The sequence below is a fragment of the Lepidochelys olivacea genome (genome assembly GCF_965140295.1).
Source record: "Lepidochelys olivacea isolate rLepOli2 genome assembly, chromosome: 5".
NCBI classification, from domain to species: Eukaryota; Metazoa; Chordata; order Testudines; family Cheloniidae; genus Lepidochelys; species Lepidochelys olivacea.
In genome coordinates, this window is record NC_140415.1 from 58,912,965 (window position 1) to 58,937,303 (window position 24,339).

A 24,339-nucleotide genomic window follows, 5' to 3' on the forward strand; every position below is an offset into this window, starting at 1 on the left:
AACTCTATTACCAATAAGTAGAAAAAGTGAGTCTAGGAGTCCTGGGTCCTTGGCTTCTAGCCCAGTGAACTTTCCCTTAGGCCAAATGATATTTTGATACAGGAGGTGGGTAATACATTTTGCCAGAGGTTCAGCTGTGTGTGGTATGCTGCAGCAGGACTCCATGGCAGTGTGTTCATTGTTGGAATACTGAGGGACTTTGATGAAGTGAGCTGTAGCTCACGAAAGCTTATGCTCAAATAAATTGGTTAGTCTCTAAGGTGGCACAAGTACTCCTTTTCTTTTTGCAAATACAGACTAACACGGCTGTTACTCTGAAACCTGAGGGAACTTTACTGGTCAGTATCTAGCAAGCGCTACTTAATAATTCCTCTTTCCCATCTGTGTTTTGCTAACAGCTTATAACTGCCCAACATGCATGAGAGCAGCAAAAGGCACCTTCCTGATCCCAACATCATCTGCTGCTCTTCCAAGTTCCAGATGCAAATCATGGAAGCACTAGTGCTCCCCCGTTCCCTGCAAACAAACAAAAAGCAACTGTAAAATTCAGGTGCTGGGAAAAATTAGGCAACCTGAATAGGGGGCCACTATGGCTCCCTCTATATATAAACTTAGTATGCTATAAATTAGTGCTTTCCTATGTGGGGAAACTAGGGTACAATATGCTAACTGCCACCCGTCTTGATAGATCACTGGGATAGCTGCATAGCAGCAGCTAGTGGGCCTGAAGCTTAGTGCTTTAAATGGCTGATCTCTCAAACCATTGGGGGCAAAAGATCGATCTGGCTTTAAGATTAAACTCAATGAAGTTTATGGAGGAGATAATATGATGGGATAACATGGTTTTGGTAATTAAATATTCATGGTAAATAGGCCCAATGGCCTGTGATAGGATATTAGATGGGGTGGGATCTGAGTTACCCAGGAAAGAATTTTCTGTAGTATCTGGCTAGTGAATCTTGCCCATATGCTCAGGGTTTAGCTGATTGCCATATTTGGGGTCAGGAAGGAATTTTCCTCCAGGGCAGATTGGAAGAGGCCCTGGAGGTTTCTCACCTTCCTCTGTAGCATGGGGCATGGGTCACTTGCTGGAGGATTCTCTTCTCCTTGAAGTCTTTAAACCACGATTTGAGGACTTCAATAGCTCAGACACAGGTGAGAGGGTTTTTTGCAGGAGTGGTGGGTAAAATTCTGTGGCCTGTGTTGTGCAGGAAGTCAGACTAGATGATAATAATGGTCCCTTCTGACCTAAATAAAAATATCTATAAGTAGTTCAAACTGAAGACAATCTCAGGACTGAGCCCTATGATTATAATTTCCCAGCTTGTCATGTAAATAGTAAAGTGGTAAGTCTCATGTCTTCTCTCAAATAATTTCATAGCAAAAAACTTTTGTAGCTGTCTACATAAAGCACCTCAAGACAAAAGGGTTTTTTTGTTAAAAAAAAGTTTATTTTCCACAAGGAAGAGCAATAGGAAAAATTAAGTTGTTTTCCACTTTTTTTCTGAAATCAGTCTACAAGGACATATTCAGCACCAAACTGAAAAAGTACAAACAGCCATAGAATATAATCCATAAAGCAAACATTTAATATTGCACTTTGTTTCTCTTAACATTTTGGATTTTACTCATTTTTTTCCTAATTCAAAAATCAGGAATCTATCTTGAATACTGGGCTAACAACTGTGAAGCTCATGTTTTAGATCAGGAATTGACCAATATTTATATAACAAGAAGAAAATAATGCCTCTAAAGAATTGCGTAAAATACTTTAATGGAAATGACTGACATTTTTAGAACTTTGAATCTGATCACACTTTGATGCAGCGCCAATTATGATATTGGTCAATCCTGCTTTGTATGTCATTTTTCATTATATTGTGATAAGTATTTAATGCTATGCATATCCAACAATTGTTCCCTAGTCTGTTTCAAACAAACAAAAAAGGAGAAAAAAAAAAAAAGGAAAAACCACCAAATGCCCTTTTATGCCAACAAACCCATCAGTTTTTCTTCCTTTTTGTGGCGGAGGGACATTCAAAAAAATGGTCTAGTAAGATTAAAAAAAATATTCACTCAACTTCCTTATTATCCAGCATACTAGTTTGCCTGCTGAAGCCCAAACCCTTTAACTGAATCACTTAAAACGTGACTCATATTTTCACTGGGTTTTTTTCACCCTGTCATTTTAAACATGAAGTGTTTTCCATGTTTTTATAAAGGCCACTTATGGAAAAGCCTATTTTGTTTTTTATAAAGCCTTAAAAGCAAGACAGCATTCCATCATTCCACCATGCCAGAGACTTAACTTTTATCTTCAACCACTTTGTAATACATGGCATTAAATGATAGAATAGACATGAATGTTAAACAGCCAACCCAAGAAACACTACTTTTGTTAAAAATCGTGCTTGAATTCTTTCTGAAAAAAGTTTATTCGTGAACAGCTTTTGCAAATGAACCTACAAAATTCTTAGTGCCTACATCCGGATACTTGTGCTAATGGATCCAATTGTTCTCTGCCCTTGTCCCAAATACTCTTGACAGTTTACCCCTTCCACGTTGTGCAGGGTGGAAGCCCCCAGTCTTCAAGTAGTTGAAGTTTTCTACATATAACGTGGCTGTACAGTTACAATCCTTTTGCTTGGCTACATGCTTTAGGTTTGAGGGCATGAAAGGGAATGCAATCATCAAGGCAAATCTCTAGTAGCTAATATTCTAGTAGGGCTGGTAATTTTGATATCCTGGCCCAGTTTCATTTTTGAGAATCTTTTATTGTTTTACAATTTTGTAAACCCTGAAGATAAACACAATACAAAGTGCACAAAAAACTGAGCTATTTCACCAACCCTATACTCTTCTTGCACTTTAAAATATACTTTTAGACTAGAAATTCACTATATATGTATAGATTTGGTGATTAAGTCACTATGTATAAAAATAAATTCAATTTCCCTTTCCACCCTCACTGGTTGAGAAACCTCACTATGAATCATGGACAGTACATTACTATTTCTTGTTTTAAACTCTTCCTTAACTGCTGGCTGGTGTCTGCTGGTGCTGCCTTCTTTTAAGCTTCAAAAACTTGACCAATCTCTTCTGAAGTTGCAGAAAGATAAAAAGGGTGCATTTGTTACTTATGGGCATGTCCCTTTTCTAAATCCCCCTCTCAAATAAAAACCAAAGGGGAAAAAAAAAAAAAAAGTAACAGTACAAAACAAAACACACACAGCTCTCCAAGGGTTTGGCAAGTGATGAGTTCACCTGAGATTAAGTGATTTTAGGCAGTCTGTAACAAAATGCTTCTTTGCGGTAATAGTAGAAAGGCAACAAATTCTTAAGAAATCAAGAAGGTATACAATCTTGCAGAAGTCTATTATTCTCCTTCTGTTTTTTTTCCCCCATATAACTGTTGCTTATCTACTACAGTAGGCTGCAAAACATACAGCAAGAAGGATTGGCTTGAAGGCATTTGATGTTCGTAAATAAATCCACAGCTGAAGAGGTGATACACGATCAGTCTACTAGGACAATTCTGAGCATGTGCATATGCAGGTAAAGTCCAGGCTACATTAAATTAAAAGAAAAAAAGTCAGTGCATTTGTCATCTTAAAGTTTGTTTTCAAAGCTTTCTTTTTGCTCCTTGTTGTGCAGACCACAAACAAGTTAGAAGGGGTAACAGTCCAGCATAAAATGAGAAAAAGCTGTAGTGACACTGAACCGCACAACATAAGAAATGTGCATGTGCAAATTTTCAAATCAGAAGAGGACGTCATCCCTCTTTTACAACATGGTGAGTGTTCTGACACATTACCATAGGCTAATAAGGCTGCTCCTAGTTATGTGCCAGTATTTAAAGGGAAAAAAGCTCAGGTCTTCAAGCATGTGGAGCAGTCCTATGATATTGTAGGCTTCAAAAGCATGGTCACAGGTTGTTTTCACGTATTCACCGTTTTACAGGCAAGAGCAATACCACTTCCTTCGAAAGTATATCTCTGATGTGACGCCTTGATCCTCAACACGGCAGAGATAACGACTAAAAATCCAAATCAACTCAGCTAGTGAATAATTCCTTCAACGAGAGGGACAAGATGGTCTATCATCTGTGGGCTGATCTGGGTTTGGATCAATCTGAATGGAAGGAAAAAAAATAGAAATTTAATTTACAACTTAAAAAAAAAGTTAAATACTGTGCCCAATCTAAAGGTCACTAAAGTCTATAGAAAGTGACTAGCTGACTGACTATAATGAACTTTGGATCAGGTGACCAATGTCCCATATTGGCAGGAAGCAGCGGCCAACACATCCCTTGGTCTGCGCCGCTTCCCGCAGCCCCTATTAGCCTGGAGCAGCGAATCGTGGCCAGTGGGAGCTGTGATCGGCCAAACCTGCGGATGCGACAGGTAAACAAACCGGCCCGGCCCACCAGGAGGACTTACCCTGGCAGGCTGCGTGCCAAAGGTTGCCGATCCTTGATGTAAACAATGAAAATTATTGGATAAAAAAAACCCATTACACAGTGTCATTAGTAAGGCACAAGCAATTTTCAGTTATTTGAAATGTGCTGAATAGTTTGCTTAAATTATATTTTATATATGAAACAAACACTTCTTGCTAATGCTATCATTGAATATTACTCATGAACTTATACTGATGTACTCCACTGATTTATCAAATGCAGACATTTTGCTTGAAAAGGTAGAGAAATTATCAGTAAGTCATTTTAGTTTTGGTCAAGAACTATTTTAGAACAATTTGACAGTTAACCAATTTCCGCCATTGAGGTGTTTCAAGATCATGTAGCCTTGCTCTCCCTGCTTCTCATTTTTTGTAACATACTATCTTGAAAAGAAAAACTGAATGCCTGATTTAGTTATCTTACATATATATTTTAATGTACAGTATTGCCACCTGTCACTACTATTTAAGAAATGAATAGGAGTCAAACTTATGACCTTTCAAAAAAAAAATCTCACTAGGTGCCTCTCTGCATATATAGGTAACTAAATATCTATGAAAATCTGGTTTTGAGCTCCTTTCATGAAAAATGGATCAACAATACCCAAATCAATAGTGGATCAAAATCCTTGGTTTGGAGTCTTCAGCATTACAAATCAAAACACCGCTGATTTGTTAGTATTCCAGGTATGGAGTATTACCATTCTACAATCTAAACTAATAATGTAGAATTGACAAAAGTACAGCTAAAGAAGGTAACATGTTAACAAAGGATAAAAGTATTTGTGCAGAATAAAAGAAGAATAGTTTTCCTTCTTGCAGTTACAAACATCACTCAACAGGCACAGATACTGTCTGCTCATTCCAGGGTGTTTTATAAAGCTTAAAATCCATCCCAAGTGGCATTGAAGAATCTTGTATTTAAGGCAGATTTTAAATCAGCCTGAGCCAAGCATGTCACTTCTCAGCTGGAAGCTTTATTCTACAAAAGTGGATTCTGATTTATGAAAGCCCTGCATCAGAGGGACTACAGAGAATAGGAAGAGACAAGCCAAATAGCCAGCATTAGTTGACCTGAGATGGCAGGCAGAAAAACTAATTTGAAGGAGGTATGAGATATTCTGGACCTAAACAATGTTAAATGCTTTCCAAATCAACAAGAAACCAAAAAAAAAAGTCAACTCAGTACTTGAATGGTAACCAACCAAAAGAATTAAAACTGGAATCACAGGCCTAGTGCTGTGGCTAAGTTTACCTAGTGCTATGTCCAATTAGGCCTAACTGGCCAAACTGGAATCACATGTTAGTAATCCAATAAAAGAAAGTGACCAATACAGCTCTGCCCCCTTTCCTATCAAACTATGGTTTCCTACATACTATTGAAGTACCTACTGATAGTCAAAGGACATATTACAAATGTAATTGTATTGTAAAAGGTAATTACAAAAGAGAACCTGATTCCAGTATAAAAATCAGTATTTTGGATAATTTGCAAAAAAATTGATGGAATTAGCCCCTAAGAGGCTAGAAGCCCCTTGGCAGACACTTGTGCTAACACTCAAGAGATCCGAAGCATACATAAACTATCACGCTGAATATATTACCTTTCAAACATGGTGAAAACTGAGGGTAGCCTACATCAAGACTGATGATATAAATATTATTTGTCCTGGTTTACTATTAGACTCAAGGTTACTGGCCCAACAGAAACAAGAGTAAAAGTGATAAAAGAATAATCAGCTCACTCCAGTAAGAAATTTGAAAGACCATAAGGAATACCTCTCCTACTTACGTTAGTGTAAGATGGGTGCTTGGGAGCTCTGGAAAAAAAAAATAGGATCTATAGGACTAGGGCCAAAATTTTCTGAGCTAGGTGTCTTAAGTTTAAGCTCTAAATCCATATGTAGGCACCTTGAAATAAAAAAAAAAAAAAAAGTGGCCTGATTTCATTTTATTTAAGTAGAGATAAGAACTTGCAGCTACCACTTTATAGGCCAGATTATGCTGTCTGCTACACTGATGTAAATCTTCATTAGTCAGTGAAGTGAATGAAATACACCAGCATAATTCTGAAGTAAGTGAAAGAAAATCTTGTTCCATGTTTTTCTTTAGTGATTTATATTATTTTAGGGTGTAGAACACAAGTTCTCATTTTCTGCTTTTTGAACTTTCTCCACTAGAATGGAGAATGCAAAAACGCAAAACAGACTGTTGTGGCTAACTGCATTTTTGTTTGCTTACCTCTGAATAGAGAGGTGGAGGCAGAAAACGAAACTCCTGGATATATGCAAATAATGGTCCTTGAAGTGCCCTCTCAAAATCATCACAAGCAGCTATGGGTACAAGGCTGGACTGCCTTTGCTCCTCTGTGACCACTTCTGCATAGCTAGGAGGTGCTGTAGGGAAAAGGTACACGCAGTTCGAACAACAGTTCTTATGCATGTCAAAATACATAACGTAACAAATATTAAACTTTATAATTTGCACTAGTAGGTAAAAGTGCTCAGTGAGAGGTGTTTTAGTTTGTCTTGTGTGCAACAACAGTCCATGCTAATTAACTTAAAACTAAGAAAATAAGTTTACACTAAGACATGCTGAGAATTTTCATTTACTTTGGCTTGACTGTCTCCCTGAAATCCAAATAGGAAACCCCACATTTTCTATAAGGGGGAGCAGGGTAACCTCCATTCTTCTGGATCCCATACAGGGGCTCTCCATGAGCTGGGATTCATACTGGGAGCTGGGCTGAAGACTAGGTACACCCAAGGATGGAATGGGGATGCACATCATTCCCCCCTCCAGTCATGTGGAAAATCCCCATAAAAAAGGGAATATAGACGGTTACATTTCCCCAAAGCATCTGCTACCAAGGATCCTGGGGTCACAATGAGATCTTGGTAGCATAGCTGCAGTGAGCTGTGCTGCCGCAGACAGAGCAGGTGTGGAGGTACTCAAATTCCACACAGATGGCCCTGTCCTTTTGTACATCGTGTGCACTGATTCCATTGAACCTGCCAGTTGTTGGGGCAGATAGGGGAGGCAAAAAGGAACTCTAACCCCATGGTAGAATAATGTGGAGGGGATCTCAACAAGGTAGAAACCCTGAGAAGATTTCCTCTTGCCCTGTGTCTTTTACTGTGGGAGTGGATTATCTAGGTCTTAATAAATCAGTGAAGTGTTAAGGTAAAAAAAAAAAAAAAAAAAAATCAAGAGAACAGTGAATTGTTTGGGAGTTGTATGGTCAAATTACCTTCAGGTCTTTCAGGCAGTGTCAGACCAAGCCAGTTCATATTCATGCTACACTGGCTGCTTACACTTGACGTTCTGCTGCCAAATGGGTGTAGAGGAATAGTACCAATGACAAGTGGTAAATTAAGGAATAAATCCATTGCTCCAGGAATATCAACATACACCTAAAAAGTGACAGAAAGACCATGATTAAATCCTGAAACAAATGGTCTTTGTGGTTTTGTATGAGCCCTTTGTCTGATTTAGTGAGCTAAATTCTTCTCTAAGATCCACATGGGTCTTGCTTCTCTTCCTCCTTTTGGCTCAATCCTGAAAAGTGCTGACCTCCCTGAAGTCCAACCAAAATAAATGGAAGCTGAGGATTCTCATTATCTCTCAGCATCAGAGCCCAGCTGCACAAGTCTTTCGCTTACATTATATATCCGCTTAGCTGACAGGCAAATATTTTAAGATTTGGCCTGGTTCTAACCAATCACCCTTAGTAAATTTCCTGTTGTGATGTGCATTTGGAACTTAAACTATTCATTATAATGCAGCAAAGATTACTGCTGAAGATATGTAGGTTTCACAGCCAACTAGCTAAAAATATCTAAGTTTGTTTCAAACTTGTGTGGATGTCGCCTTGAAAATTATTCATATCATATATGCTTTGAGACAATCTAAGCATTTTACTTACCATTAGTGAGTATTCTACACGGATTATACTACAGTCAAGGATAGAGGGGGAAACAGGTGGAATTTTCAACTGTTTGCCATTCCAGGTCTCTGTTTTCCCAGATGACAGGGATTCCCCACGCAAGTTGGCAACAAGCTGTTTTACTTCCTTCATTTTTCCTTTGGCATAGAATGCCTGTGTTTGGTAAATGGCTGCCTTTGGCACCACCATACGGGAAGAGCAGTTTTCAATCTCAGCAAAGATCTGAATCGATTCACCTGGAACAAAACCGAATTTCATATTATTCTTGTTATATCATATAGCAATCTGAACATGGTTACAATGGACCAGATGCTGCTCTTACTGAACTTACTGGCAAAACACCCATTGATTTCAACAGAAATAGAATCATGCACAACATAAGCAAACACCACAAAATGTGCAGTTTATGTACTATAACAACTTGAAGACAGCTACTGCACGTTCTGTTTTGATTAAAACTATTCTCACAAGTACATATTATTTACATATGCTATACATGTAAAAGGGTACTTTTTAAAAAATAAGTCTTTTGGTTTTATAACTGTTCTGCTACGTACCTGGGGTGTAGCCCTTCCTTTCAATTTTGGCACTTAAGGATATTGGGCCTGAGGTACAAAACCAACAACAGAGAGTCTTTTCTTTTGTGCCTGCTTGGGGTGACTGCAAAAGAACAATAATAGATACCCATGATTAAATGTGGGTTCAGTGCAGAACAGAAGTAGCTCTACATATCTTTTAGTCAACATAGAGGAATAACCATTGGAGTTTAAAGGCCAACTCTTGCTGCTTGTTTTACTCATGAAAATAGTCCTGTTCACTTCAATAGTATTATGTAAGTAAAGCAAGCAAGTTTTGTCCTAAAAAGTCATCCCAGCACTAGCGGTGGTAATCAACCGAAGAGCTACCCATGTCATGCTCATCCTCAACTCTGACTTAATTTAAATTAGAAAATACTGTATATGTGACGGTTAGTGGTTTTTAGTCCATATTTCCACAACATACTGTCAGTATTACTTTCTATATAATAAACTGTAATTAAGACATATTCCCACATTCCATTTTACTTTTGCAAAATAAATAAAAAACCCAAACCTTGACTACTTGAATATTAACATTTCCTTTCCTTCTAGATTTATCCTGCTGCCATTCCCATCTAAATCAATGGTATTTCTGTTGTTGCCTTACATGAGATTAGGGTTAAGACCCTGATCCAAAGCCCACTGAATCATCTAAGAAAAATCAGATTTTTTTCATCCATACACAAAAGAAACCTATTTCAATGGACTTTATTTTATTGCCTACATTGCCATTTGAGCAAAAAAGAAAAGGATTTTAGGCCAGATTGAAATGAGTGCCTCATGGAAAACATCTTAATGCAATATCCAAATAATTTAGTAAAATAAAATTTAATAAAAATATTCTACAGAATTGTGATAATTTCTCCCCATTGGCAGACAATATCCATATTGAAGTTATGAATAATGCACTGTAGTACAATTTTACTTTGCATTTTTAAGTTAGCAGTCTGTTGTTGAAAGATTCATAGGAGTAACACTGCTTCTCAGAAAACAAATGATTCTTTATTAAATCAACAAAGAACAGTTAATACAATTTTCTCTTGAAAGAGAGATTTCATAGTTTATCATGTATGCAGTTCACAGCTTAAGTTAAATGTAGATAATTTAAAAATAAGCAACTCCAAGTACTTGAAATTAGTTTTCAAAATGTCAGCTATTATGAGTTGCTCAAATCTGGTATTTAAAGCATAGCTGCAGTTTAACGAGCATATTAGTAAAAATTGAAAATTTTGATGTTGTTTCAGTTATACTTTTTTTGTATGCCAAAAAAAACAAAACAATCAGTAATTCTGTTAATTCTTACCAGTAATGAAGGAGTGTTGATATCTATATGTTCAAAGACTGTAAATTCCTTCTTTAATTTTACTGGTAAAAGCCAAGGCCTGTGCAATTCGGCTTTCACCCAATAGCGCACACTGCCATGTCTGCCTTCGAATGAGGTAGCAAGTGGTCTGTGCAGGACACAAAGGTCAAAATTGAGTAAATCTTTATACTCTCTTTCTAATAGTGATACAACTGATCAGAATAAGAATCAATAAGTTGTACTGTATTGTTTATGCTGCATAATATTTAAGCATAACTTATTTGCAAAGTTTCCATATTTCAAAAGGGATTAAGTTTGGGAGAAAAAATCTCTGTAGTTGAATTTTAATTAATTTTACAGTAGGTATGTTGAAATTTTGCACTATTATCATAGGAATTTTGCTGGAACATGCCACCAGGATACATATTTCCTTTAAACTTACAAGAAGCTATTTTTAAATCTGGAATATATTAAGTTCTAGGACAAAGTAAGGCTAACAACTGTTTTAAAATTAGTATTAATTGCTCCAGTTGCTATCTGTGGTAGTCTATTTTGTACATTAACTACTCTGGGTACAGTTTAATTGTGCCTGCATGCCTATCGTGTCCGATTCTTCCTTATCTAGTTTAACCTCTTGTTCTTGTAGTTGACTTTAGCTCAAGACAACCTAGTTTAGACACTCCAAAAACCTACCTGACCAATCCCTGTATTTCTCTAACATTCTAAAATAACTAAGAGCCTCAAATCTGCAGTATTCTGATTTCCTGAATTGTACTTCTGTATTTCTATATCCTAGAATTTCACACAAAAAAAACAGGAATTAAACACAGCCTCACTGTCCTTATGCAGTGCTAGAGTAATTTCTTTCAACCTACAGTTTGACACCTATCTGCACATCTGAGAAGTGTGCTTACTTTTTCTCAGTGCTATTAAAACCCAAGTTGAAGGCTTTTATCCATCATTCCTGTTTCTTATCATCACCCTATTTTTTAGCACTTAACCAGTGAGTTTATACCATTTCTTGCTTTTTATATCTTTATACCCTCCACTTCACTATACTAAGTTACTCTTCAGGCTTTTATCAGTTCTCTCTTTCTAAAGTTCTTCATCATGAGCTAATTTCATGGCTGCTTTTAAGTCATTAACACGGGGGTGGAGGGAGAGGCGGGAGAGACTCTTTTGACCAGATCTTGTAATAATTTACTTTTCTTCCATCTCAAACTCCTATATCTCCTAAGTACAGTACCACTGCTTTTGAATTCCAAACCTACTACTCAGGTTGTTCACTCATATCATGTTTACTTCTTGATTACTTTCCTAAAGTCTAGTCCCAATTACAGAATGGAAAAACATTTTTCACAAAATGAGAACAGAATTTTGTGAACACACAAGCAGAGTCTGTGTAATACAGTTTGACAGATTCGAGTCGAAAGAACATTCTAGATATTGATAAATGATGTTCTCATCTGAGTGCCCAGTGCCTAGAATTCCAGAGGGGTCTTTTTGAATGTGTTTCTAGTCATAGTATAGCATTTCCAACAGTATCACATTAGTCCAACTGAGCCTGAGAAGTGCTTAGCATCTGCAAGTTCCATCAAAGCCATAGGAAATGCAAGTGCTCAGCATCTCTAATAATCAGGCACTTCATTGGTTTTAATGTGGAAGTTAGAAAACCTTGGATAAATACTATGCAAGTTCGGATATCCTATCTCAATTACTTCTGTACTTTTGTTTTATATTGAAAGTCTCCATCTCTCTGCTTCTGTTCTTCCTGATCTTTTATGATCACTCTCTTTCTCTCTCATTATTTAGTATCCACTGATATTTGAGTTAAGCCTGTGATGTTGAAATCTCCTGTGTATAAATAATTTCAGATCTCCCATATTTTTTGTCATATTTGCATTTATGTACATTTTAGCATTTTCTAAGAGAGACATCCCATTTCCTTGTCTAGATTACATTTTGTTAAAGTATTAACATTGCCTGACCCAATATTGTTCCCTGCTATCTATCCATCTGCTTGTTTCTACCCTGCTTTCTGCATAACCACCCTCTTGGAATATATATGTCCCTTCGTCCCCATTTACTAGTCTAAACTTTCAAAGGTGTCTATCCCCATCTGTTTAGATGTAGTTCACTCTGTCACATCTGTTCCAAACAAACCCAAACAGATCAGTATTAAATTATCTTATCACTAACTCTGCTTATCTACAAGGCTCCAGTAGAACCTGGATTCAGCAGGAAGTAATCCCAGAAACTTTGCAGGGTCCAGTGGTCAACTGGTTTCTTTACCCTCTGTATAGCGAGTAAAACATTGCATGGTATGACCAAATGGCACACATGACATTTGCAACAGCTCACAAAAGGAAATGATTGCTTCCCTTCAATTAATAGCCCTAATATTCAAAATGTTGCCATTTAGAATAAAAATAACCTCTTTAATAGTTTAATAGGACTATGTTCTTGTAGCATGTTTTAGTGGAATCCCTACCACCATTGAAAAGGGTTTTATTTTTATTTTTTTTCATTTTTTCACAACTGGAATTTTCCATAGAGTGCTTGTTTTCATAAGGGTATGTATTTCAACATTATTGCATACAGCATTGGTATTACATGTGGCACTTACGTCTGTGGAAGCTCAAAGCTGAATGCATATTCATGCCTTCCTGAATGAATAGTGTTGAGGCCTTCTTCAGAATTGTCATCATCTAGAAAGGAAAAACACAGTACGTTATTCCATCTGTTAACTTTTTACACACCACAGTATATTACATAGGTTTCTTGTTTGTATTGTAAGGGATTAACATCTAAGCTCTTAAGAATGGTGATATTTCTTACTAAGATACAATCTATTTGGATTCAATAAAACAAAAAATTGTTAAATATAGGCAACACGTTTAGAATCTGTTTACATAAAAGCATATTAGCCACAATTTTAATAGACAATATTCTTGATTTCAACATAGGCTTGGCTATGACTATTACAATTCCAGCGTCTATTTAAACATATTACAAAATTATAATGGGAATCACTTTTCAAATAGAATTTCTAGGTGTCTTAAATGAAATAGCTTAATGATATTCAAAAAGTAATCCCATGCTATACTGAATATGGAGTCTGCGCCAGAAGATTAAATTTAGCAATTCATCTTCCTTTTATTTCCTACCTAGCAACAGACTTCAGAACTTAGACTCAAATAATATCCTGTTCTGTAAAGAGATGTGGGAAGTACTAACAAAATCAAAGGGTGTGGAAGGGTGGCTACCTACTGCAAAATAATCAGCATTATTTAAAGCCAGTCCATCTCAAATGTTTAACTTTAGATAGGTATTCAGGGAGGATCAGAGGTTTCCTTGTTCCAGAAAAGTTGACCTTTCTTGTTCTTATCTGTGATTCATTGATGTTACACTGGAAGTGCTAGCAAACTGTATTTTACTGTGAACTATAAAACCTGAGAAACAGCCAAATTTTTCATTTTGAGGGGAGCCTATTTTAAATATAAATACTTAAATGCAAACTGAGTGAGTTGATAGGCTGTGGCAAATACAGATATACCTGATTGATAGCTCCCCCCAAAAAGGGGGCAGAAAAAGAGAGAGTCCTTCACACCCCTGCACTCTTGACTTCCACTTTACCAAAAGTGGTATGAAAAAGGTATAATATCTACAGGATCAGATCATCTACACCTACTAAGGGAGATTTATGCACATCTCCAGCATTCAATGTCCCAGAAACTGCATCCTAGATTTTCACAAGGGCATTTTAGTCTTTATCCTTTTCTATTTTTTAATCATTTCCTGGCACTGAAGTTTCTCTCCTTCTCTTCCTTTCTGCCAGCTCAGCACTCCCATTGAGTCTCAGCAGCAGCAGCAAAGCAGTGGTAAACAAGTGCTGAGCTGTCAATCACAGACCAGACTAGAGCAGGAGAGGACCGGCCTAAACCGGCGCGAGCAGCTCCCCAGCCAGCCAGCCGCTCATATACATACCGTATACATTACACGAGCGCGTTTGCTCAGCACCTCCCCCACGCGCAACCCAGCTTGGCAGGCCGGGGGGTGGGGGGGGCGCCCCCTGCCCGGGCTTCTGCTCCGCCCGCTGCCTGGCAGCGACGCGCCGTGCTCCTTGCCTGCGGGGCGCCCAGTGCCGCCTCCCCCCACGGGCCGGGAGGGACCCAAACCCCGGCCCACACCACGCGGGCCGGCAGCTAAACTGCAGCCCGGCTGGGCCCCGGCGCCCCACTAACGCCACCCTACCGGCCGGGCTCCCCCGCCGGCCTCCAGCCCTGCGCCTCGGGGCTTTCGGAGCCGGACGCTGGTTCGCCAGGGCGAAGCGTGGGCAGGGGGCGCCGGAGCAGGCCCGCGGGGGTGGGGGGGATTTGCTTCTCCTCCCTAATCCCCCACCCCCATGTGGCCTGGATCACTGGGCGCCCCCCGATCCGGACCCGCCAGTCCGGGACTAAGCCACGCGGGTCGCTGTACTCAGGCCAGAGCCGCTCCAGTCTCGGCCTCACGCCTGCCCGGGGCCGAGGCCCTGCTAGCAGCGCAGAGCGGGTCTAGCCCGAGGGGCCGCAACCGGACCAGCCGCCTGGGGGGGGGGGGGGAATCTCTGCCACCCTCCGCACGGAGAACGGCTGCATTAAGAGTGAGACTGCGGGCGAGGGCCCGATCCTGCTACCACCGTGGAGCCTCTCAGTTCCCCGGGGATCAGGCCCCGACCGCTCCGCAGCGCTGGGGAGAGGGGGCCTGGGCCCCGGGAGGATTCCAGCCCCAGGCAGCAGCGAGCAGCCACCGCACGCTGCGACCCGGGGCTAACTGGAGCCTGCTAGCTACGTCCTCGTCCTCCTCCGCCGCCACCCCTGCTCCACCCGGCTTCCCTCCCTCCAATTAGCGGCTGGCATCGCCTTAGCAACAGGCTAACAAACCCCACTAGGCCAATGACTGAGTGAGCACTGGGCGTGGTCTCTATTACCAGGCTAGGCTGAGAGGTGCCGCCAGAGCTAAATCTTTGAAAGTCCCTTTCCAGTCAGCGCAGAGTGCAGTGTAGCAGCAGTCCCTGGCTGAGCTGCACAGGGAGCGGATAGCTGAGCTGCTTCAAGCTCGCAGTGTAAGTGAATGCACAAATCACCGGCGTTTACGCAAACACACACTGCGCTTATCTACAAGTGCTTCTCATTTGCAGACCTACTCCACCTTCCGTCTCCTGTTTCCCATCCAAAAATAGAGGTATGTGAATGGTACTGGTGGAGAGACACCTGAGGTATATAGTTACACATGCAAAGTCATTCTTGCTTTTGAAACAGCCATTGGGAATCTCTGTGGACATACTTGTGATCATAGACTCTGCTCTGAAGCATGCATATATTTTTGCACTTCTCTGTGACGGGGGTGGGGAATTCTGGGATTGCAAATAGGGGAGAAGGCAAATGCACTTTGCATGCATGACATGTTTGCACGGTAGGAAAATAAAGAGCCTTTTACCTCTATGCCTCTACCAATTACATCTACCTGCTTCCTCCATGGTAACTGAAACCCTTTCCATGGCTGTGTAAAATATTTGATCTAGGGTCAGTGCAACATACACTATATAACTTCTTTACTGATATTTATTTCTTAGGGAGGGAAGGGGGAAAATACCCTACTCATACACTCATCTCTGCAGCAAATATACTGCATATAGATGTAAAAAGAGAGAACAGCAGAAAATTACATGAACACTTCTAACATCATTTTCTTGTGCTAGGAATTAAGTCATCGCCATCACCTGACGCGTGTAAACCAATCTGCTAAGAGGAGAATAAGCACCCCCTCCCACTCCCCAGTACTGGTCCCAAACAGGATTGAACCGCTTCTAACAAAGGGTGGAAACTTCAGAAAAACAAGCTTAGTCTCCTATACTTCCACAATGTAACCATCCAAACAATAGATGAACAATCTGAAGACCCACTCCTCTCTTGAAAATGCTTTATTCCCTTTTCCTAACCTAAATTAGACCCTTTTCCACAGTACTTTTCATTTCCATTTGGGCTAGCACTGTAGGTTTCATTGAATGCAGGTTCCAGAACTCCCTAACTTAGAAATGATGGCCTAATTATATAATAATGGACTCTAAATGGCCTTTCAGACAGACTTCTTTACAGCTGTCTCACTGACATTTAGTGTATAAAAAAATTCAGGTATTTTATTAACTTTGTTTAAAGCAAAGGGGAAAAAAACACACGTGGAGTGCTGACTGCATATGTCAAAATAAACCACATGGAATCCTTTATCTGCCAACAATTATCCATCCTTGAAGGATTATCAATATATAATTTGAAAATTGGGATTGTTTCCGTAAATGTCAAAAGCAGAATTCTATGCATTCATTATATCTCAGTATGTATGATGAGATTACCAAAAAAACCCAACCACCCCTAAATAATTTACATCTGATTTCTGCTCCAGTTTTTCTTAATCCCTAGGGAGGCAAAAGCCTCCTAATGTCTAATCAGATCCATAGGACAAAAGTGTTTTTACATTAAAAAAATGAAATCCCCATGCATTGGAAGTGCGTATGAAAGAGGCTCTGTTTAAGGGCAGGTAGTTGGAAAAAGTCTTGTTTGTAGGCACTTTGCAGATGCACCTCAATGCAGTTTTAACAGTAAATGTCCGTATAATCAAAATCTAAATCCCACAAAGAAGCATTGCACTTTTACTTTCGTATTTGTTCTGGCTTTTAATACCTATACATTTAAAAATAAACAGGTTGTAATAACTAACAAGATACAAAGCCGTACCCTCTTGCATCCAAAACGACTGTATATAATTTTAACCAATGTAATAAAATGACTTACCTCTTTCGTGCCCAATTAAGATGTCTTTATGGTTGAAATATTCTACTTCTTCAGTGTAATTCTGTGTATAGGCAGTGTTGGATCCAGCATTTCTAGATTCTGTCCAGCGTACTTTTGCATGTCCTCTTGCATGAATTTTAAGAGATTTTACTCTGATTTCCCCAGTAACTTCTAAATTGACCCTTCCTGAGACTGTGTCCCCACTAGAATAGACGGGAACATTGCTGTCATTGAGACAGTCAAAGCTTATTGTCAAACTCTTCACCTTTCCCAGCACCATGTTTTATAACAAAGTCTATAAAAATATATTGTAAGAAAAAAAACAACGGAAGTCAAGATCTCATATGAAATGTGATCTTCACTTTACACTGATCGATACCTCTGCCGTGCAAAAAGCTTGCAGGCAGGATCAGTGTATTCTCTACAAACACTTCATTGGGATTGCTAAAAAGTAACAGCACTAGATGCTGTTCACAGCTACTATCCAGCTCTGTGGTCTCTCTACAAAGACGGGCTGGTTGCAGCCTGCCAGCTCACTTAAGACTAGCTTTGTGAAAAACAACCGGAGTGCGCATGAGCGGGCCGCTGCTGCTTCCCTTATAGGTGTAGCATAGAAGACGAGCCTGCTGTGGAGCAGAAGCTAGTGTCCTCTCCATTGTGTGTCTCCCCTGATGTGCTCGCTAACCTCAACTCTTTTAACAAGCCCTGCAGATTAGTACCAAATAACCTCTAATAGCAGGCGTGCAGCATTTTATTATAGCAGTAAGGATAGGGGAAAGAGTGGGCTGAGAGCCAGAGCTTCAAACAGCAGATTAAGGACACAGCCACAAGCCCAAACCTCCCAAAGCATTTGCTTCTGGGTAATGCTGTGCTGGAATGGGGGTGAGGGAATTTGGACAGAAATAAGGCACATATTGGGGGTCTGGGACATCCTTCATCCCAAAGAAGAGATTTTGGCTAGTTCATTTAATTCATGTGGTGCATTCCAGAAGGCAAAATATTTGCTCTTCAGTTCAGAGTATTTCAATGAGCCAGGAATAAAAGTCAATCTTGACAGTAATGGTTTAGCACCAGCCAGAGAGTGGGATGAACTCCACCAGCATCAGCGAAATCCCTCTTCCATCCTTCCCATTCAGTTCAATCTGGTGCTGGAGACCAAGAGAAGAACCCCACATAATTTCAACCTATTCCCCTGGTGATTTCTCTGACCACTCCTGCAATTTAAAAAAAAAAGTTGATTTTTAACAGGAAAAGGGAGCCTCCGTGCTTACCCCTTACACACAATTAGGTCAATTACAGACACAATCTACAATTTTCATTCAGATTATTTCTACTTCTGTGTCCTGTGCCACCTGTAGGAATACAGCTGAGTTGAAAATCCCCCAGAAAGGTTTGGCATGAGTTTATGTATCAGACAGATTTTTTTAAAAATAAAGATTCTATGAGAACTGGTGCAACTTGATATATAGATGAAAGAACAGAAAGTTTAAAACACTGACTTCTGAAATTAAGCAAAGCCTTCCACATATCTTGCATGGATTCAAAAAAATATAGCACATTTGTGTGCTAAAAGACTTCAAAAAAGCAACCCGAAACATAAGCATCAGGCGTGCCTTAATTAGTGCATCTAAAAGCATTGTGCAAAACAACTTTTTAAACATCAAGCAGGGTGAAGTTTTTATTGTCACATTTTAAAATGTATTTGTTATACAGTAACATTTGATGGGGGGGGGGAGTAGGGGGAATATTGCCATTGCTTGACCAAATTGTCTAGATTAAATTAAAGGCTACATTTCTTTTTCTAGTCCCTTGTTTATTGAAATAAGCATTTCAGCGTGATATGTAATTTAAATGGTTAATGTTAAACAGATTAATATGTTTCAGAGTAGCAGCCGTGTTTGTCTGTATTCGCAAAAAGAAAAGGAGTACTTGTGGCACCTTAGAGACTAACAAATTTATTTGAGCATAAGCTTTCGTGAGCTACAGCTCACTTCATTGGATGCTTATGCTCAAATAAATTTGTTAGTTTCTAAGGTGCCACAAGTACTCCTCTTCTTTTTTAGATTAATATGTGTTGACAGTTATATTGCTCTGGTTCTGTGAATTATGTATCTAAAATAAAGTTCAGAGAAACAGCTTTGCTTTGTAGCATTGTGCCTATATTATTTTCTTAAGTAAGTGTTTTGCATTTTCCTTTGGTCGACACCTGGTGGAAATTCTCATGCTGTTTAGTGTGGGACACTTTGTGCTATTTCCTTCCAGTCTCTTAATACATTTTATGTTTCTGCACCATCTTGTGGTAAATAGGGGGAACTTACACAGATACTTTGCAATGGTATTTCATCCCTTTCCTCGTGGTTTTGTTCCCCTACTCCCAAATATGTGTGCAGACAGTGTCTTCCATGTGCAGATCTTTCCTCTCCATGTGGAAGGGAGATGGTCATCTGCTTCAGTGGGTCTGTTCCCCTCCTTGAATCCTCAGAGTCCCCTCTATGGGTCTCAGGTCTGCTCTGGGACAGTAGCTGAAGACTGGTTGGGCCATGTATACTCTTACCTTGATGCCCCCTCCCACAAAGATCAGGCAGAAAAGTTAATACAACCTGGGCTGTGTTGTCTTTTCTGTGGTTTCCCTCCAGGGATTCTGGGGGCAACCATGGCCAGGAGAAGTCCATGTAGCTGCGCCCCATGGCACTAATCTCCTACGGATCCACTGGGATCTTCCAGGTTTGAGAGCAAGCCCTGTGGCTCGTACACGGGGAAAATTCCTGCTAGTCCAATGGAACAACATTTATAGAGATTTCCTTCCACAGAAGTTCTTCTCGTGTTTTTTTCCTACATGGGAAGGGAATAAAGCCCACAGTATTTTTTAGACTACATAGCACTTGCTGCTCTATTATTTTATTTTCGAATGTATTTTCCTTCACTGTTGATGTGTTTTGTATGTATATTTGGGCTCCCTGCTTTGGTCATTTGAGAAAGATTAAATGTCCTGTTAGATGTTGGAGTGATACCAAGTACCACCAACTGCAAGTGCAGCCCTAAACTGCTCTCCCCCCTTCCCTCCCACCACCCGCTGCCAAGTGGGGCATGCTGGGGGCAGGCTGTTTTGGGCTGGAGAGGAACCTGTGGGTAGCCAAACAGAGGATGCTGAAAGTTAGAGCAGCCTCTGTGGCTGCAGGCAGAATTCAGGCCTTCCAGGCTGCTCCTGTTCTGTTGCATCTCTTGGGAGATGCAGCCCGTGACTGAACCCATTGAAGTTAGTGGACCATCCAAAGGGACCAAGGAATTCAGGATCAGACTGATAGTCTCTGAAACTTTCAGATTTGCATGCACTACACTGTTGGTGTTTTGGGTTTCAACACTGCAGGGTAAATTTAACAAAAAATGGCCTCTTTCAATTTTTAAAAGGAATTGTAGTTAACGTGAAGTGGGCCAGTTTTCAGGGCCAGTCCCAAATTCCTGTGCTGGCTTGCTCAGACAAGGCTTATTTCCAGTTTCAGCTAAGCCATGGAACATGGGGTATGTCTCCACTGCAATGGAAGATGTGACTGAAGGTTTGCGAGCCTGGTTAAAAATATCAGTGTAGATGTGGATGTGGCAGCGTGGGGTACCGCGCATGCTAGCAATGTGAATAGGTCCTGAGGCTGCCCGGCAGGCTTATACAGACCATGCTCAAGCCTGCATTGGAACATCTACACTGCTGTTTTTAGCTGTACGAGCGCAGGTATGTCTGCCCAAGCTCCAGTCACACCATGGATTACAGTAGAGACATACCCATATACTCCAGTTATACGCCAGTCTGGAATGAGCCACAAGAGACCAGGTCCATGCACCATTCCATCCCTGAAACTCCATTAGCCCCTGCCACCTACATCTCAGCACTACAGAATGTGGCTCTTTTCCTTTCCTGACGCACAGCAGTCTCCTTAGGCTTCCAAGCCTGGAGCAGTGACGCTCCTCCCTCGCCTTCTCCACCCAGCAACCTTTCCACCTGTTTCTCCCCCATTCCCTCTGCTCTCAGTACCCTGACTCCACCCTCTGCCTCTTCCAGGCTCTTACACCAACTCCCTGAAGATTATCGAGTTTGTGGCTTGAGAGTGGCTGCATCTGCTCCCACGGGTGGTGGCAGGCATAATCGCAAGTCTGCTAATTTTATTGCCAACAGTGTCAGGTTAAAATATTTTTGGGGCCCTGTGCACTAAGGAATTTGGGCTCTTCCCCATCGTCACTCAGATTTAGCCCACCGGCCCATTCGTCATGACAGAAAGGTAGCTGATCCAAATCTGAGTGGCACTGCGACCCTGCTCTAGTTCTGCTCCAGCTTCTGCTAGCCCTGTGCAACGTCCACAGGGTCGGCTCAGCAAAGTACTCCTGCCCCATACATACTGCACCTCACACGCAGATACCTAAATGTCCCTACCACTTCACATATACCCCAACAACCCTGCATCAGCCCCCACTTATCCTGAAAGCTCTCCCACATGTCCCAGCAGCCCTGACGTAACTCCCACTCACCGCAGCCCCCAACAACTCAGCTCCTCTAGTCACAGTTTCCAACATCTCCCACTCCCACTGACACCCTCCCAATCTCCCTGCAGCCCTCTACAACTCCCTTCCCACTCAACCTGTAGCCCCCCGCCAATACCTTGCCCCCAGCCCCTCACCCACTACTCCCAGGACCTTCCTGGCTATTCCTTGACGCCTCCCTGACTCAGCGCTCCACTCCTGTCCTGGGTTAGGGATGCTCCGCCCTATCCTGGCAGACCAGCGGCTCCACTTACTCCCATCACCTGCCCTGCACTCACACAACATGGGTCAAATTTGAGTGAGTGGCATTGCCAGGTTGCAACACCACTCCCTTCACTCAAATTTGGTCAACCCTGAGAGGCGTTTCAACCCCATAGACCAGGTCATGAGAACCACTCAGGTTTAGCCTGTTACCATATCACCCATCCATATCTGGTGGTCTGGCTCCCCTGCCCCTCCCCCCCCCAGCCGTCCTGAGATGAGCCCTGTGCAAGTGCATATTGATTACTCCAGGCCTGATTCTGAGTCCCAGGATATTAGATGTTTGTCTTAAAGTACCAGGTCTTGGATTCATGTGATTAGGTAAGAATCTCATCTTTCATTGTTAAAAGGTACATTTCTGGCTCTCAGGGTAGTGGAAAAAAGCTTGAAAATGTGATCCAAGTGCACCCTAAAGGCTCAGAAATTTGTCTGAAGACAAAATGAGCTCAATGTGTATTATTTAAGAAAACTGTCATGATTCTTTGAGGCCTACCCCTATGATTTTTGAATGCTTGGGACTGGCAATACTGTAATAAATGTGTTTTTAGTTTATAAGGGGGGGGAGGTCACACGCAGAGGCTTGCTGCGTGAAAGGGGTCACCAATACAAACGTTTGAGAACTACTGACCTAGCACCTTCTCTAGTTCTCTGTTGCCTCTCATCCAGTCCTGCTTGCCACCAAGGATACAACACACCCAGTTTGTCACTCACCCATCCAATTCCCTTCCCAACCTGTCACCTATTCACTCTGCTTGTCAGCTATTTAGCCTTTCTCCTAACTCACTAGATATCCATCCCCTCTTCTTCCCATCCTGCTTCACCCACACTCACTCCCTTCTGGGCTGCTTTGCCACTCATTAAGCCCTTCCACCTGTCTCTCACCCAAGATGCCACTCACCTTCCCACCCTTCCATTCACACTCCCTACCTGCTTCTATCCAGACTTGCATCCACCCCCATCTATTACCTTACCATTGTGAATACTATATGTAATTTAAATATGTAACACTAAACAGACTGATAAATGTTGAAAGTCATTACTGTATCTGATTCATTTCAGCATATATATGAAATAAAGTTCAGACCAACAGCTTTGCTTAGTGGCAATGTGTGTGTGCATGCCTATACATATAAATAAATCAATAAGTCATTAATATTTGGCCTTCATGTAAATTCTAATCTGTTTTGTCCTTGAGATGTTATGCTAATTTCTTCCTGGCTGTTGAAAATATTTATGTTCTATGCCATCTTGTGGTAAATATGGTGAACTGCTTGCCTTAGTATCTACCAGTCTTCCTCCTACACACTTGTCCTCCAAATCTGTCACCAACAATCATTGCCTCTTGCCCTTTGCAACCTCAGAGTCCCATATCTTTCTCCACATAACTCCCACTACAATATTCCCCCATTCACCTGCTTGTTTAGTGTCATCTCTCTCCACAATACCCATTCCCTGGCCCCCTGACAGATGTTTCTGTTTTTAATTTTTTTAACACCTCTTCAGTCACCATAAAAACATTTCTATTAAGATGGAATAGCTTCCACCCCACCCATCCTTTAAAAAAATACTTAATCTGGATTTAAGATACTTGACAGTGGGTAAAATTTTCTAACGTGCCTATGATTTAAGAGGCTACATCCCATTGAGTTTCTAAGGCCTGTTCTACACTTAAAAAGTTTTCTCAGCATAGTTATATTGGTTGGGCTTGTTAAAAAAAATCACTCTCCTAACTGAGATAGCTATGCCAGCAAAAGTCCTAGTGCAGACACATTTATACCTGCAAAAAAAAAGTATTTTTGTCAATATAGCATATTTTGTTTGGGGAACTGCTGTAAGGTATATTGACAAAAGAACTCTTTTGCCAATATAAGTTTCATCTACACTAGGAGGGTTTTCCGGTATAGCTGTGCCAGTATAGTCATATCAGCAAACCCTTTCTAATGTAGATAAGGCCTAAGATAGGCAGGGCCCACATCGTGTAAGGCTTCATAGATCCAAACCTATACCTTAAGTTGCAGGTCACCATGATATCCAGATGACCCATCACTGATGACGTGAGAGAGAAGATGACCAGAATGCTACTGGTCTAAATCTCATTCAAAATCTTGACTGATTATAGCATAACAGGTTTTTGATATTTCTACCATGGCTGTGCAAAGGGCAAAGAAAGATTTCTTCCCTTCCACCACAGGATTCTTAAAATTTTAACCAGTAGAACAGTTCTGGTGGACAGCAGCTTGATTAATGTGGCTTATTTACATTGTGTAACAGGGACAAGTGTTTCACACTGTAGGGAATTTTCAAATGTTGTATATATGAAAGCTTGAATTTAGACCAAGATGATTGTCATTGTAGTAGAGTTTCCTCTGCTTGAGTTTCAGCCACTTGTTGCTCACGTGGAAGTGCTGGGGGAAGTGTGGACTATGTTATGTGACT

General features: G+C 40.8%; 1 protein-coding gene across 1 annotated transcript; it reads right to left on the bottom strand.

The window, feature by feature from the left end:
• Positions 1-1,467: 1,467 nt before the first annotated feature.
• Positions 1,468-17,646, bottom strand: ARRDC3 (arrestin domain containing 3). The gene is made up of 8 exons (XM_084628497.1): positions 17,116-17,646; positions 12,912-12,993; positions 10,286-10,433; positions 8,962-9,064; positions 8,384-8,640; positions 7,709-7,871; positions 6,700-6,854; positions 1,468-4,131 (listed from the first exon to the last, which is right to left on the bottom strand). The coding sequence occupies exons 1-8, from the start codon at positions 17,393-17,395 to the stop codon at positions 4,075-4,077; spliced, it is 1,245 nt and encodes a 414-aa protein (XP_084484623.1). The 5' UTR covers positions 17,396-17,646; the 3' UTR covers positions 1,468-4,074.
• Between the last annotated feature and the right edge of the window lie 6,693 nt (positions 17,647-24,339).

Excerpts from the sequence above, each read along its gene's own strand:
- ARRDC3 (XM_084628497.1), bottom strand. The coding sequence starts at position 17,395 with ATGGTGCTGGGAAAGGTGAAGAGTTTGACAATAAGCTTTGACTGTCTC. Across the intron at positions 12,994-17,115 it reads CTTAATTGGGCACGAAAGAG|ATGATGACAATTCTGAAGAA; the intron begins GTAAGTCATTTT and ends TTTCCTTTCTAG. Across the intron at positions 10,434-12,911 it reads AGCTTTGAGCTTCCACAGAC|ACCACTTGCTACCTCATTCG; the intron begins GTAAGTGCCACA and ends TGTCCTGCACAG.